Source organism: Thalassophryne amazonica, chromosome 1 (genome assembly GCF_902500255.1).
Source record: "Thalassophryne amazonica chromosome 1, fThaAma1.1, whole genome shotgun sequence".
NCBI lineage: Eukaryota > Metazoa > Chordata > Actinopteri > Batrachoidiformes > Batrachoididae > Thalassophryne > Thalassophryne amazonica.
Window position 1 is genome coordinate 16,181,016 of NC_047103.1, and position 12,568 is coordinate 16,193,583.

The following is a 12,568-nucleotide window of genomic DNA, read 5'->3' on the forward strand; positions in this document are numbered from 1 at the left end:
GCTTTCTGAAAAACTTCTAGTGTAATGAAACTTATTCCCCACTGCTGGGTAGTCCATCAGAGTAAATGTAAATGTTATTATGTTATTATCAGACAGAAGGGAGTTTTCAGGGAATACTGTTAAGTCTTCAATTTCCATACCATAAGTCAGAACAAGATTTAAGATATGATTAAAGTGGTGGGTGGACTCATTTACATTTTGAGCAAAGCCAATTGAGTCTAATAATAGATGAAATGCAGTGTTGAGACTGTCATTCTCAGCATCTGTGTGGATGTTAAAATCGCCCACTATAATTATCTTATCTGAGCTAAGCACTAAGTCAGACAAAAGGTCTGAAAATTCACAGAGAAACTCACAGTAACGACCAGGTGGACGATAGATAATAACAAATAAAACTGGTTTTTGGGACTTCCAATTTGGATGGACAAGACTAAGAGTCAAGCTTTCAAATGAATTAAAGCTCTGTCTGGTATATGGTATATGTTTAGGGGTCACTGAGAAATTTAGTCCTTTGGTGAGCACATCCTTTTCTGTCTGTGTAAGAACCCTGTCAGACAGATTCTTTACCCAATTTTCCCTGTTGTCACTAATTTGTCTGGGTGTATCTTTAAAAAGGTGGAGCATTTACTCGATCCTCTTCAGTTTGCTTATAGGGCTGGTCGAGGTGTGGAGGATGCTACTGCCACCCTCTTAAATTTGGTCCTGAAGCATTTAGAAAGTCCTAAGGCACATGCACATCTTCTTTTTTTAGACTTTTCTTCTGCTTTTAACACTATCCAACCACATATTTTAATAAATAAGCTTGTTAAGGATTTTAAACTGCATTTTACTATGGCAGGTTGGATTTTGAACTTTTTAACAGGGAGATCTCAGCGAGTGAGGGTAAATGGTTGCCTTTCTGATGTTTTGTATTCCTCAACTGGCTCACCACAGGGTTGTGTGCTGTCCCCTCTCTTGTATATTTTGTATACAAATGACTGCCGCAGCTACTATAAGAATCGCCATATATGTATTAAAATTTGCAGATGATTCTGTTATAATCAGTCTCCTGCATGGTGATGAAAGGGAACATGGCCCTGTCGATGGCCCTGTCGTGGCAGATATATGATTCAGTGGTGTGACGACTCCTTCTTGCAGCCGAATGTTGTCAAGACAAAAGATATGGTTATTGACTTTCGGAAACGGATGATCTCACCCAAAACCACTACAATCAATGGCCAACAGGTGGAGCATGTGGACAACTATAAATACTTGGGAACACTGATAGACAGCAAGTTGAACTTTAACGGCAATGCAGACCTTCTGGTGTATAAGAAGGGTCAGCAGCATCTGTTTTGTCTTCGTAAGTTGTTATGTTTTCAAGTGGACAGGGCAATAATGACCTTATTTTATAAATCTTGTGTTGAATCGATTTTAACTTTTTCGATGATGTGTTGGTACGGAAACCCCAGCATTAAAGCAAGGAAGCCACTTCACAACACTGTAAAATTGTGCAGCAAGATCTTGGGGGCCAAGCAGACCTCACTGTCTGACTTGTTTTCCAGACAGGTGAGGAGGAAGGCTCAGAGGATCTTATCTGATCGGGCCCATCCTCTCCATGGTGAATTTTGTTATTTGCCATCTGGAGTAAGGCTTAGGTTTCCTATAGTGAGGAGCAACAGATATAAGCATTTATGTATACCCATTGCTGTACAGCTCATTGCTCTTTTGGAGACATTGCATAAATAAAGTGAAAGTGAACCGAAATATTAGCAATAACCCGGTTGCGCACGGCCATATAAACACCCACAAAAACTCGAATATGCTCATATTCCGGTTTTTAAAAACCCGAATAATACCTCTGGGTTACTCCTTTTCTAACCCGAATATCAGGTCATATCGGGCACATCGGGATATCCCCTTAGAAAGGAACATTATTTTGTGTTCTGCGCATGTCCTGTCTGCAAGGAATCTTGGTCTTTTGAGTACGACAACTACTTGTATGCGGCACACGCAACCCACAGGACACCACAGAAGCAGAGGTAAACAGCGCATTGTGTTCTGCGTCTTTATCAGGCGGGCGGGTCGTGGCACCGGTCGGCATCATCGCGATTGCTCTCACTGCCTCCGATGCGCTTACCGTGTCTGCGGGCTTGGTATACGCCGCAGCGGGCCACTCACACCGCCCCCCTCTCTGCTGTGTGGAGCTGCGCCAACTCTGGCAACAGGTCCAGAGACTACGCTCGCTGTTTTGATGCGAAGGCAGCCCGCAGGAGAGAAAAGTGAGAAAAATGTTAATGCCTGTGTTGTGTGGGCCGCCAGAAGAGGAGGTACTGCTGGCCCACCACCAAAGGGCGCCCTGCCTGAAGTGCGGGCTTCAGGCACGAGAGGGCGCTGCCGCCACGGACACAGCCGGGAGTGACAGCTGTCACTCATTAATTCCTGACAGCTGTCACACATTCTACATCATCGCACTCCATAAAACCCAGATGTCATCTCCACCTCATCGCCGAGATATCGTACTTCATTAGAGGTAATATCCTCAGCCTTTTTGTGGTATTTTGTAAATCAGTTTATTGTGAGTGTTTGCAGGAGTACCGGTCCTTTTTGTGGAGGCTGTGCAAGACCGCACTCTTTTTCCTCTGAGGGATCGCTGCAACGTATTGAGTGAGAGGTGGAGGTGGCATTCCCACCGTTGTTGTTACTGGGTGTACACACACCCACGCTTGACTGTCTTTGTTCTCGCCAGCAGTGCCAGATCCGACAGTCGGGGACGGTGATCACCTGGGAATTCGGGACTTGGCGGCTCCAGTATTCACCAGGTTCTGTGGCAGTGGAAATCGTGTGGTTCCGGCTCTTCTCAGGACAGACGTCTTCTATCCTCGAGCCTGCCCACATGTCACCTTTGTGGATTGACTGTAATTATATTCTGAGATTGTCTGTATGTTCGTTGTGCACATTTCACAACATTAAATTGTTACTTTTTGGCTCATCTATTGACCGTTCATTTGCGCCCCCTGTTGTGGGTCCGTGTCACTACACTTTCACAACAGCCTGTTTGAGAAAAGTGTGTAGTGAGGGGTTTTACACGAAGCAAGATTTGCACGAACGCCAGACCAAATCAAGCACCGGTGGAAGACGTGCGTCGCTGTTTAGATGGGGATATTCCAAATTATACCAATGACCATGTATACAGGAGTAACTCTGTCTGCTTAAGCATGTAAACGGGTTATTCCTAATGACTCAGAAACCGGAATATTGACCTTAACCCTCTGGTCTGATGAGACAAAGATTGAACTCTTTGGTGTGAATGCCAGGCGTCATGTTTGGAGGAAACCAGGCACCATCCCTACAATGAAGCTGGATCTTGACCTTTGATCAAAATGGCTGAAGGAATCAGCAACCCTAACTATAAGATCAAAGGAGTGGGATCACAAATCAAAGACAGGGCCAGAATCAAAGGAATCAACATCAAGATCAACAATCAAAGGCAAGATTATTCCCTTGATCCAGACAGACGACAAACATTTAATGATCTCTTCTTTGAACTGAGGTTTTGTATCCTTTTGAGTTTTCCTGCAAACAAACTAGTCATCAACCATCCCAATTATCGGATCAAACTGATAGACACAGCAACGAAAACAGCCAAATGACAAGATTTGAACCCATAAAAGACACAACTGTCTGTATTACATCTGATCAGACTCAGTGACTCAGACCAGTGAGGTGTTTTAAGGCCGCCACGTGCTGCACAGGTGCGCCTCATTCATGAAGGGTCACGTGACACAGAGGCGTCTGCAGCGTCTCCTGCTTTTTTACAAGTGAATTTATTGAATTGTGTATTTATTTATTTAGGCGGTGCAGCTCTGCAGGAGATTTCTGAACGTTCCACACAAACTCGGTTTGTGTGTCGCGCTGCGCTCGCAGATAAAAACCGGGCGCGCGCCGCTTCCACCGGCACCTCGCGCTGTGCTGCGCACGGTGGATCCTGCACGAGACACCGGTACCTGCTCAGTCTGAGTCCTCCTCTCCAGTTCTCCACCAGTTTTGTCGGACCGCATCAGCCTCTTAAACGTCTTCGTGGCCAAAGCACATGAGCGCAGTTTGCAGCGGCGCGCTCTGCAGTGCGCACCGCACGGGCTGAATGGACCCGGGTGGTTCCGTTCCCAAACGTCTGTGGCGGTCCAAACTTGGCCCGGTATGATCGTTTCCACCGTGAGCCTGAGCTGCGTGCGCTGTTCCGGGGGAGAAGCCGGCGGCACGGACGCGTCCGCGCCTCCGGTGCCTCCAGTGCCTCTGTCCCTCAGCCCGACCGGGCACGCGGTGGTCGCAGTGTGTCTCGGTTTTATCGGCACCTTCGGCTTCCTGAGTAACTTCACGGTGCTGGCCCTTTTCTGTCGGTACCGGATCCTGCGCACGCCCATGAACCTGCTGCTGGTCAGCATCTCGGCCAGCGACCTGCTGGTCAGCCTGCTCGGGACCCCGTTCAGCTTCGCCGCCAGCACCCAAGGGCGCTGGCTGATCGGGCGCGCCGGGTGCGTGTGGTACGGCTTCGTCAACTGCTGTCTGGGTAAGTGGACCTGGAACAAATCACCCTCTCTGTCTGTGTTCAGACCTTTTTTCAGATGAATTCACTCCGGTAACCAACAAGCTCAAATGTGGTTCTTTAACAGTTTAATTTAATTAATTAAACTTACATTTTTTTTTTTTTTACTTTTTATTTTTTGTTTGTAACAAAGTAGTTAAAAGCTCTCTGTCACTTCTTATAATCCAAATTCAGTCTATATTAATTTTTGGACATCCAGTCCTATCAATCCATTTCAGACCCCTTTTATCAATCAATGCTGGAGCCTTAACTAGTTCAGAATATAGTTAAAGCCATTAATAAGATCATTTCTGTAGGACATTCTATAATTAGATCTTCTATAATTCAACCAAATTAAAGGATATTAAGGTAAATTTTCTTAATTTAGACTCATTTAAAACTGGTGAAACATGATGTTTAAAGTAATTTCAACCACAAGTTGAAACCAGTCAACTGTAATTTCTTGCAGCATGAAACCTGTTTAAAAGCACTTTAAATCACTTTATGGTGGAATCTGTATCTGTAGTTAAAGCAGATTAAATCCTCTTCATATTTTACTGTCACTGGAGAGACATTTAAAACCCGGTGAGAATGTGCAGTAAAACTTGAAGTTGTTTGAAATAATGATTCCACTTATTGTAGAAGTTTGAAAGCAGTCCATCTGGTTTCATCTCAGTTTAAAAATAAACTGTTTGACAGCAGTTTAATTTAACAGCTAAACAGTTAAAATATCTGTCAAAAAAAAAAAAGAAAAAAAAAAAGCTAAAACAGTATTTGGTGGTTTAAAATCTTGTTGAATTGTTCCTTTTGGGGCAGCAGGTGGCTTAGTGGCTCACTGTTGCCTCACAGTCAGAAGGTCCTGGGTTCAAATCTGACCTGGTTCTTTCTGTGAGGAGTTTGCATGTTCTCCCTGGGTTCCCTCTGTGTGCTCTGGCTTCATCCAAAGACATGCATTCATAGGTGTGAATGTGCTTGATGTATGTCTATACAAGCGTAGTCCTGTCTATAAAGTATTCACAGCGCTTCACTTTTTTCCACATTTCGTTATGCCTTATTCCAAAATTGAGTAAATTAATTTATTCCCCTCCAAATTCTACTCACAACACCCCTTAATGACAACATGAAAAAAGCATTTTTAAAATTTTTGCTAGTTTATTCAAAATTTCAAAACTAATAAATCACGTGTACATAAGTAGTCACGCCCTTTGCTCAATACTTAGTTGATGCACCTTTGGCAGCAAATACTGCCTCAATCTTCTTGAATATGACGCCACAAGCTTGGTGCACCTATACTTGGGTAGTTTTGTCATTCCTCTTTGCCGCACCTCTCAAGCTCCATCAGGTTGGATGGGGAGCGTTGGTGCACAGCCATTTTCAGATCTCTTCAGAGATGTTCAATTGGATTCAGGGCTCTGGCTGGTCCACTCAAGGACATTCACAGAGTTGTCCTGAAGCCACTCCTTTGTTTATCTTGGCTGTGTGCTTAGGGTTACTGTCCTGCTGAAAGATGAACCGTCGCCCCAGTCTGAGGTCAAGAGCACTCTGGAGCAGGTTTTCATCCAGGATGTCTCTGTACATTGCTGCATTCATCTTCCCCTCAATCCTGTTCCTACCACTGAAAAACATCCCCACAGCATGATGCTGCCACCACCGTGCTTCACAGGGTTTAAACCCCCGAGCTCTGCCAAAAAATTTAATGGCTATGTTACATCTTGCCAACAAAAGCTAAAAGTATGCTTTTCTGAATAATCAATCAAATCAAAATATAGGAATTCAATGAGGAAAATATAGGGGCAATGGCTACAAATGAGGCAAAAATATAGCAGGATATGAGTTTTCTACAACTAACTTTACAGCAAATAAATAATAATTCAGGTAGATGGGGTACCCATAGATGCTGTGCCTCAGGAACACTATCAGAGAATTTAGGCTTCATGAGGAGCTCGGAGTAGAGCTGCTGCACCTTCGCATTGAAAGGAGCCAGCTGAGGCGGTTCGGGCATCTGGTAAGGATGCCCCCTGGGCGCCTCCCTAGGGAGGTGTTCCAGGCACGTCCATCTGTGAGGGGACCCCGGGGAAGACCCAGCTCTAGATGGAGAGATTATACTTCTCTATGGTAAAATTTGTACATTTATGCTCTCTTTAAATCAAATTTAACTCCTTACCACCCGCCTCATTTTGGCATGTCAGTATCTCACAAAAAGTGAAATTTCCCATCAATGGGCTATACAGGCTTAGAAGGGGTTAAGTGTATGGTGTTTGGCATTTTTAAGATTTTAGTCATAAAAATAACTTTTCGGTTACCACTACACTTTTATTTATTAGCCTTTAAATAGGGGAGTTTTACTATGATGTTGTCAATATGATCAAATTTGTGTTGTGTGGAAAAAAATTAATAAATAGTTGCCATTAAGGGAAAAAATTCAAATGAACATAGGGGCCTTGAACTACTTGTGGCAGTGACCCATACAGTCTATGATGTCAACCATAGTGATGTCATGGATAATATGAAGGCTTCCACGACTTGCGCAAAGGATGCTGGGAAGCACACAGTGACAGCCAATCAGAGTAGAGATGCATGGTGATGTCAGCTGGCTGCTTGTCTGAACAAATTAAACCAAGATGTTGGAAAATGCTCTGAAACAGCTTATTACTGTATAAATCTAGCTCGCATGTTGTCCGTGGGGATCCATGGGCTCTGAATTGGGTAGTGTTTATAAAAAGGTAGGTAGCTGACATTTTTCAAGGGTGGTAATAAATTATGCAAAGTTTCTGTAATGAGTTGGAATGGCATGTGAGTCCAGAATGTAATTATCAACATCTGTTGTTAGCTAATATCTGTATTTTCTCCCAAAATATTAGTCCTATCAACTTTGCATTTTTCACAGCGTTCATCCTTGACCCAAAATGCATAAGTAACCAAATGTCAGCTCTCCCTACCTTTACCAAAAAGTAGTATATGCAAGTATGTTTCAAGTATACTTCTAGTTTACTTTTTATATACTTATCAGTACTATTTTTTGGTAAGGGTAGTTTGTCCATGATCAAAGAAATACACATGCATGTACACAGAGGCTACTTGGCTTTTAATATATAGATATGTTTGATGTTTCTTATATATTTTGAAAAAGTTAGCAAGAAATAAACAGTTGTAATTCTAAACACGCATTTTAAAAAAATGGATAACGTATCTGAAGTGATTTACAAGACATCTTATGGATGTTTTGTGCATGCATCATTTGAGGTCAAAGGTAACTTTTGGTAATTTGAAAACCTCATGCATGCACATCCTCTGTTCTCTTTATTAAAATATGGTGTAATTTTGCAACGTGTCAAAAATAAACTGACATTATGCTTGGATTTCACTAGAAATAAATTTTGTTAGTTTTGTGATATTTTAAAGGCTGTATAGCTTTAAACAGATATCCACAACAACATGGTATAAATAATAATAAAATGTCAAAGCATTCCAACTCATTGAATATTTTTTGGGTTTTATTTCGATCAATCGTTAAGCAATACAAACTGTGTGGTAAATGGGTCTGGAGTAAGCAGTTCTCAAAAACTGCAAGGAGGAGACTGGTGAGGAAAGCCACCAAGACACCCAAATAGACCATGGGGGAGTTACAGGCTTCTTAGTCTGTGATTAGAGAGTTGTTGCATGATGCAGCTTTTGTCTGTTGCGCCACCAGTTATATAGCTTCATGGTGGAGAGGAAAAAGTGAAATTTCATTGACACTTTGTCAGAAGGCAGATCAGAGAGAGATTCAAGCCAAGATCTGAAGTGTTTTCTTGTAGAGTCCTTCTCTCATCCATTTTGTTGTGAAGCTGTGACTATTGATGTCATTTCATTTAAAAGACATTATATTAAACCCAAGACATTATAAAAACCCAAGGATGCTCAAACCTTTCATGTCATTGTGTGTCTTTAAACCAAATGAAAGCATGTTAAAGGTATTTTGTTGTTGGTTTAAAGCCTTTTGAAAACAAGAAAAAGTGATATATATGTCTAAAAAACATTTAAAGTACGATGAATCATTCTTCATTGTATGCCAGATTAATACCAATTTATTGTGCATCAGCGCGTCTCTGTGACGCGTTGCACGCTGTGGCTGTATGAACAAGGTCCAACAGCCATGATAACATGATAATACAGAAACATCCTCTGACACATGAGGTGGACTGACTGGATGTGTGAATACATGCTCATTCTGGATGTTATACCGCGATTACAGGTGCTGCGTCAGCGAGTCAGTGCATCTCAGAGCCGGCTAACTGGGCTGTCACTGTGACGCTGAGCATCATGTGCTGTGTATGACTGCGACATAAAACAAGTTTAAAAGACAAGAAAATAAAAGATGACAGGTTGAATCTGCACCCCCGCTGAGGAAAAGGGGGCTGTCTGCGCTCTGGACTCCAAACACACACACACACACACATGCTGATGCACACACACATACACACCGATCAGCTCCTGCTGGAGTGGAGTGCACAATTGGTGTTAATATACGAGGGCTGTCAATAAAGTAAGGGTCCTTTTTATTTTTTTCAAAAACTATATGGATTTCATTAATATGTTTTTACGTCAGACATGCTTGAACCCTCGTGCGCATGCGTGACTTTTTCCACGCCTGTCGGTGACGTCATTCGCCTGTGAGCACTCCTTGTGGGAGGAGTCGTCCAGCCCCTCGTCGGAATTCCTTTGTCTGAGAAGTTGCTGAGAGACTGGCGCTTTGTTTGATCAAAATTTTTTCTAAACCTGTGAGACACATCGAAGTGGACATGGTTCGAAAAATTAAGCTGGTTTTCAGTGAAAATTTTAACGGCTGATGAGAGATTTTGAGGTGATTCTCTCGCTTTAAGGACTTCCCACGGTCCGCGCGTCAGGACGCAGCCGACGCGGTGCGGCCGCACAGGAAAAACACCTCCGTGTTGATAACCATTTGTAAAATCCAGGCAGCTTTTGATGGCTTTCAGTGGAGTGAGTATATGAGAAATTGTTTAACAGGCAGGACATGTTCCAACTTGTCCTTAAGGCTTTCAACAGAGGTGTTTTTCCTGTGGCGGAGTGTCGCGGCGGCTGCGTCCCGACGCGCGGAAAATCTCCTTTAACAGTGGAATATCCGGATAAAATGCTGAAACCGACTTCTTCTGAAAGTTCTCTGTTCTCTCACGACGTCCTGGATCAATAGAGCCTGAAATGTGGAGGTTTTCAGCTTGAACAGGCTGACGACGGCGGCTGAGAGCGCTGAGCGACGTCTCGCACCGTGAAAAGTCCTTAAAGCGACAGAATCACCTCAAAATCTCTCATCAGCCGTTAAAAGTTTCACTGAAAACCAGCTTAATTTTTCGAACGTTACTTTGACAGCCTTCGTACACTTAAGGGGAAAACTTCAGTACAGACAACACTGGCTGGTGTGACTGATTTACTTGTATTTATTTTTTGTGGAGAAGCGTAAAAGCAGCACTGCGTTTTGGTATTGAGAGCAATAAAGAGCGCCGGTTGGTGGTGGTTATGCTTGCAAAGTCGTTTATTTTTTTCCTTAAATCTGGCACAACTGTGTAGCTATAAATGACTGTTCTCCACACCTCCCTGTTGGCCAGTCGGATATCTGCGCCAAAAATCACCAGCAGTTTTACCAGCTCCAGGTTCCCATCAATGACAGACTGGTGGAGCACCATCTGTCCTTGCGGACCGAAGGAGTTAATGTTGAATTTGTATTTGGTCATGTTCTGCACCTCCTTGGTGTTGCCTTTCTTCACTGTTTTTTGGGAAACCCTCTGCAGCACGGAACATCTCGACACGTCCACCTGGTTCATGATTGCAGCTTGGTTGGAAGGTGTTGGACAAAGTAATCCTGAAGCTGATAATAATTGTCTTCCCCTGTGTAGTCTCTCTGCTCAATGCCAGGTTGGTCAAGAGCCATCTTTAATATGATATGAGCTCGGCAACAGATCAGATCACATCGCTTGCCCCCCACCCCACTTCCCAGCCAGACCCTCAGGTGCTGGCATTGTGGGGTTTCATGCTGTTGGTTTTTATTCCTTGTCTTTTCAGGGTAGTTTACCTGGATTCAGGTGCTGCTACACTCCGAATTGCGTGAATCGTTTGAGCCGGTTTCCTACTACATTCTGGGTATGGGCATTCTGGGAAGCTTTGCACGCCATTCATCCAGGGCTGTACGAATGTCTGTCCTGTACAAATGCAGCTCGAATTCTGCCCCCCCGTTCGTGTTATTTGTACGGTATTTGTTCTCTAGTGTGATGGGGCCCTAACCACTGACCAAAGGTGTGACTAAAATATGGGAAAGGTCTTGCCGAAAGAGAGCCTGAAATCTGCTGCATGCTGAATTAGTGACTCCAGTGCTCAGTTCATTTGACTGACGTCATTGTCCTCAGAAGACTTCCAGTGTCTTAAAATGAAAATTGTGTATTAGCATTGACTAGAGTAAGTATTTAGCTTCCCAGATTGCCTTAGAATGCAGGAAAAAGTCCCCGCCACTCTTCCCATGTTCCCTGGCTGATTTCCACCACACTTGGTATTTGGATGAAGGTCAAGTCCAGAATTGCCCTTAAGGACGTCCTTCTGATTAAAGATGTTGGATTCAAAAAGTCATCGGGGTGAAGGTCAAGGTCATGTCTCTCTGTTTGTTGGCCAACTCCTCCCACCTCTTTTGGTTGATTCTACCAGACTTACTATGTGGATGAAGACTGTCTTCTGATTTACCGCTAAAGGGTTTGTTCTGGCAAAGGTCAAGGATTTTTTTTTTAAACCTGATTTGGATCAAACATGACACACATATGAAGAAAGATTCCAGAATTGCTCCAGCAAGATCAGCCAGGAGTCAAGTCATTCAGGTCAAGGTCATTGGGTGAAAGGTTCTCACCAGGCAATTAATTATGCAGTAGACTAGGAACATCTATCTTAAACAAGGCATTCATATCCTTATTTGATGCTATTGATTGATGCTGTGTGTATGTGTGACAGCCTGTAGCATCTTCATGTTCAAAAAGGTTGCAGGCACATTAAAAAATGTGTGTGTGTGTGTGTCTATATTACTAGCATGTTGCCCGTGGGGATCCATGGGCTCTAGATTGGTAGCGTTTCTAAAATGGGTAGCTATTTTTCAAGGGTGGTAATAAATTATGCAAAGTTTTTATGACTTGGAATGATGTGAGTCCAGAATGTTTTTAGACCTGCTCCTCTGACCAACCTGAGGCACACCTGTGCAATAATCATGCTGTCTAATCAGCATCTTGATCTGCTACACCTGAGAGGTGGGATGGATTATCTCAGCAAAAAGAAGTGCTCACTAACACAGATTTAGACAGATTTGTGAACAAGATTTGAGAGAAATGGGTCTGTTGTTTATATAGAACATGTTTTAGATCTTTCAGTTCAGCTGATCGAGCAACAACAAAAGTGTTGCATTATATTTTTGTCCAGTGTAAGATTTGTCATCACCTGGACCTGAAATCACAGAGACTGAAAGCTGAGGTAGAAAATACAGAACAACAAAAGACTAATAACGTGGGAGAGAAACAATTCGCTCCTGGGCTGACACGGGGTTGGAACATTGTTTACTATAAATCTGCTCCAGAGTTCTGTGGAGAAGAATCAGGCCTCAGGTGCAAACCCATTAAAATGCCTGAAGAATCAAAGTGTGACGTGTTTGAATCACAGCCAGTGTTCAGGATTTATACAGTCCAGTTGATACAATTATCGCTACAGAAGAAAGAAAGAGGTGGCAGATGTTCCATGTTTCCAACAGCAAATTCTGCTGCAGAAAGTCTGAGCCGTTGTTGTTAAAGAGGGTCTGCAGAGGGTAACACTGTGCACGTAGTTTTAACTCCTTAATCAGCGCTGTGATGCTCTCAATTAGAGACTGTGATTATTTGCGGTCACAGTGACGTCTGCTGTGACCCAGAAAACACTCCATGAAAACTGGGCTGGATCAGTTTACTGCTTTGTATTTTCTTTCTTTAAAAAAAAAAATACACTGCA

The 12,568-nt window shown here is 43.1% G+C and overlaps 1 protein-coding gene across 1 annotated transcript in view; it reads left to right on the forward strand.

Annotated features, from left to right (window-relative positions):
* Positions 1 to 4,131: 4,131 nt before the first annotated feature.
* The window catches only part of tmtopsb (teleost multiple tissue opsin b), a 36,119-nt gene continuing 27,682 nt past the window's right edge, over positions 4,132 to 12,568 (forward strand). The window contains exon 1 of the mRNA XM_034180303.1: positions 4,132 to 4,549. Coding sequence (XP_034036194.1) covers positions 4,180 to 4,549 — 370 coding nt within the window. The 5' untranslated portion in view covers positions 4,132 to 4,179. The remainder of the gene's footprint in view (positions 4,550 to 12,568) is intronic.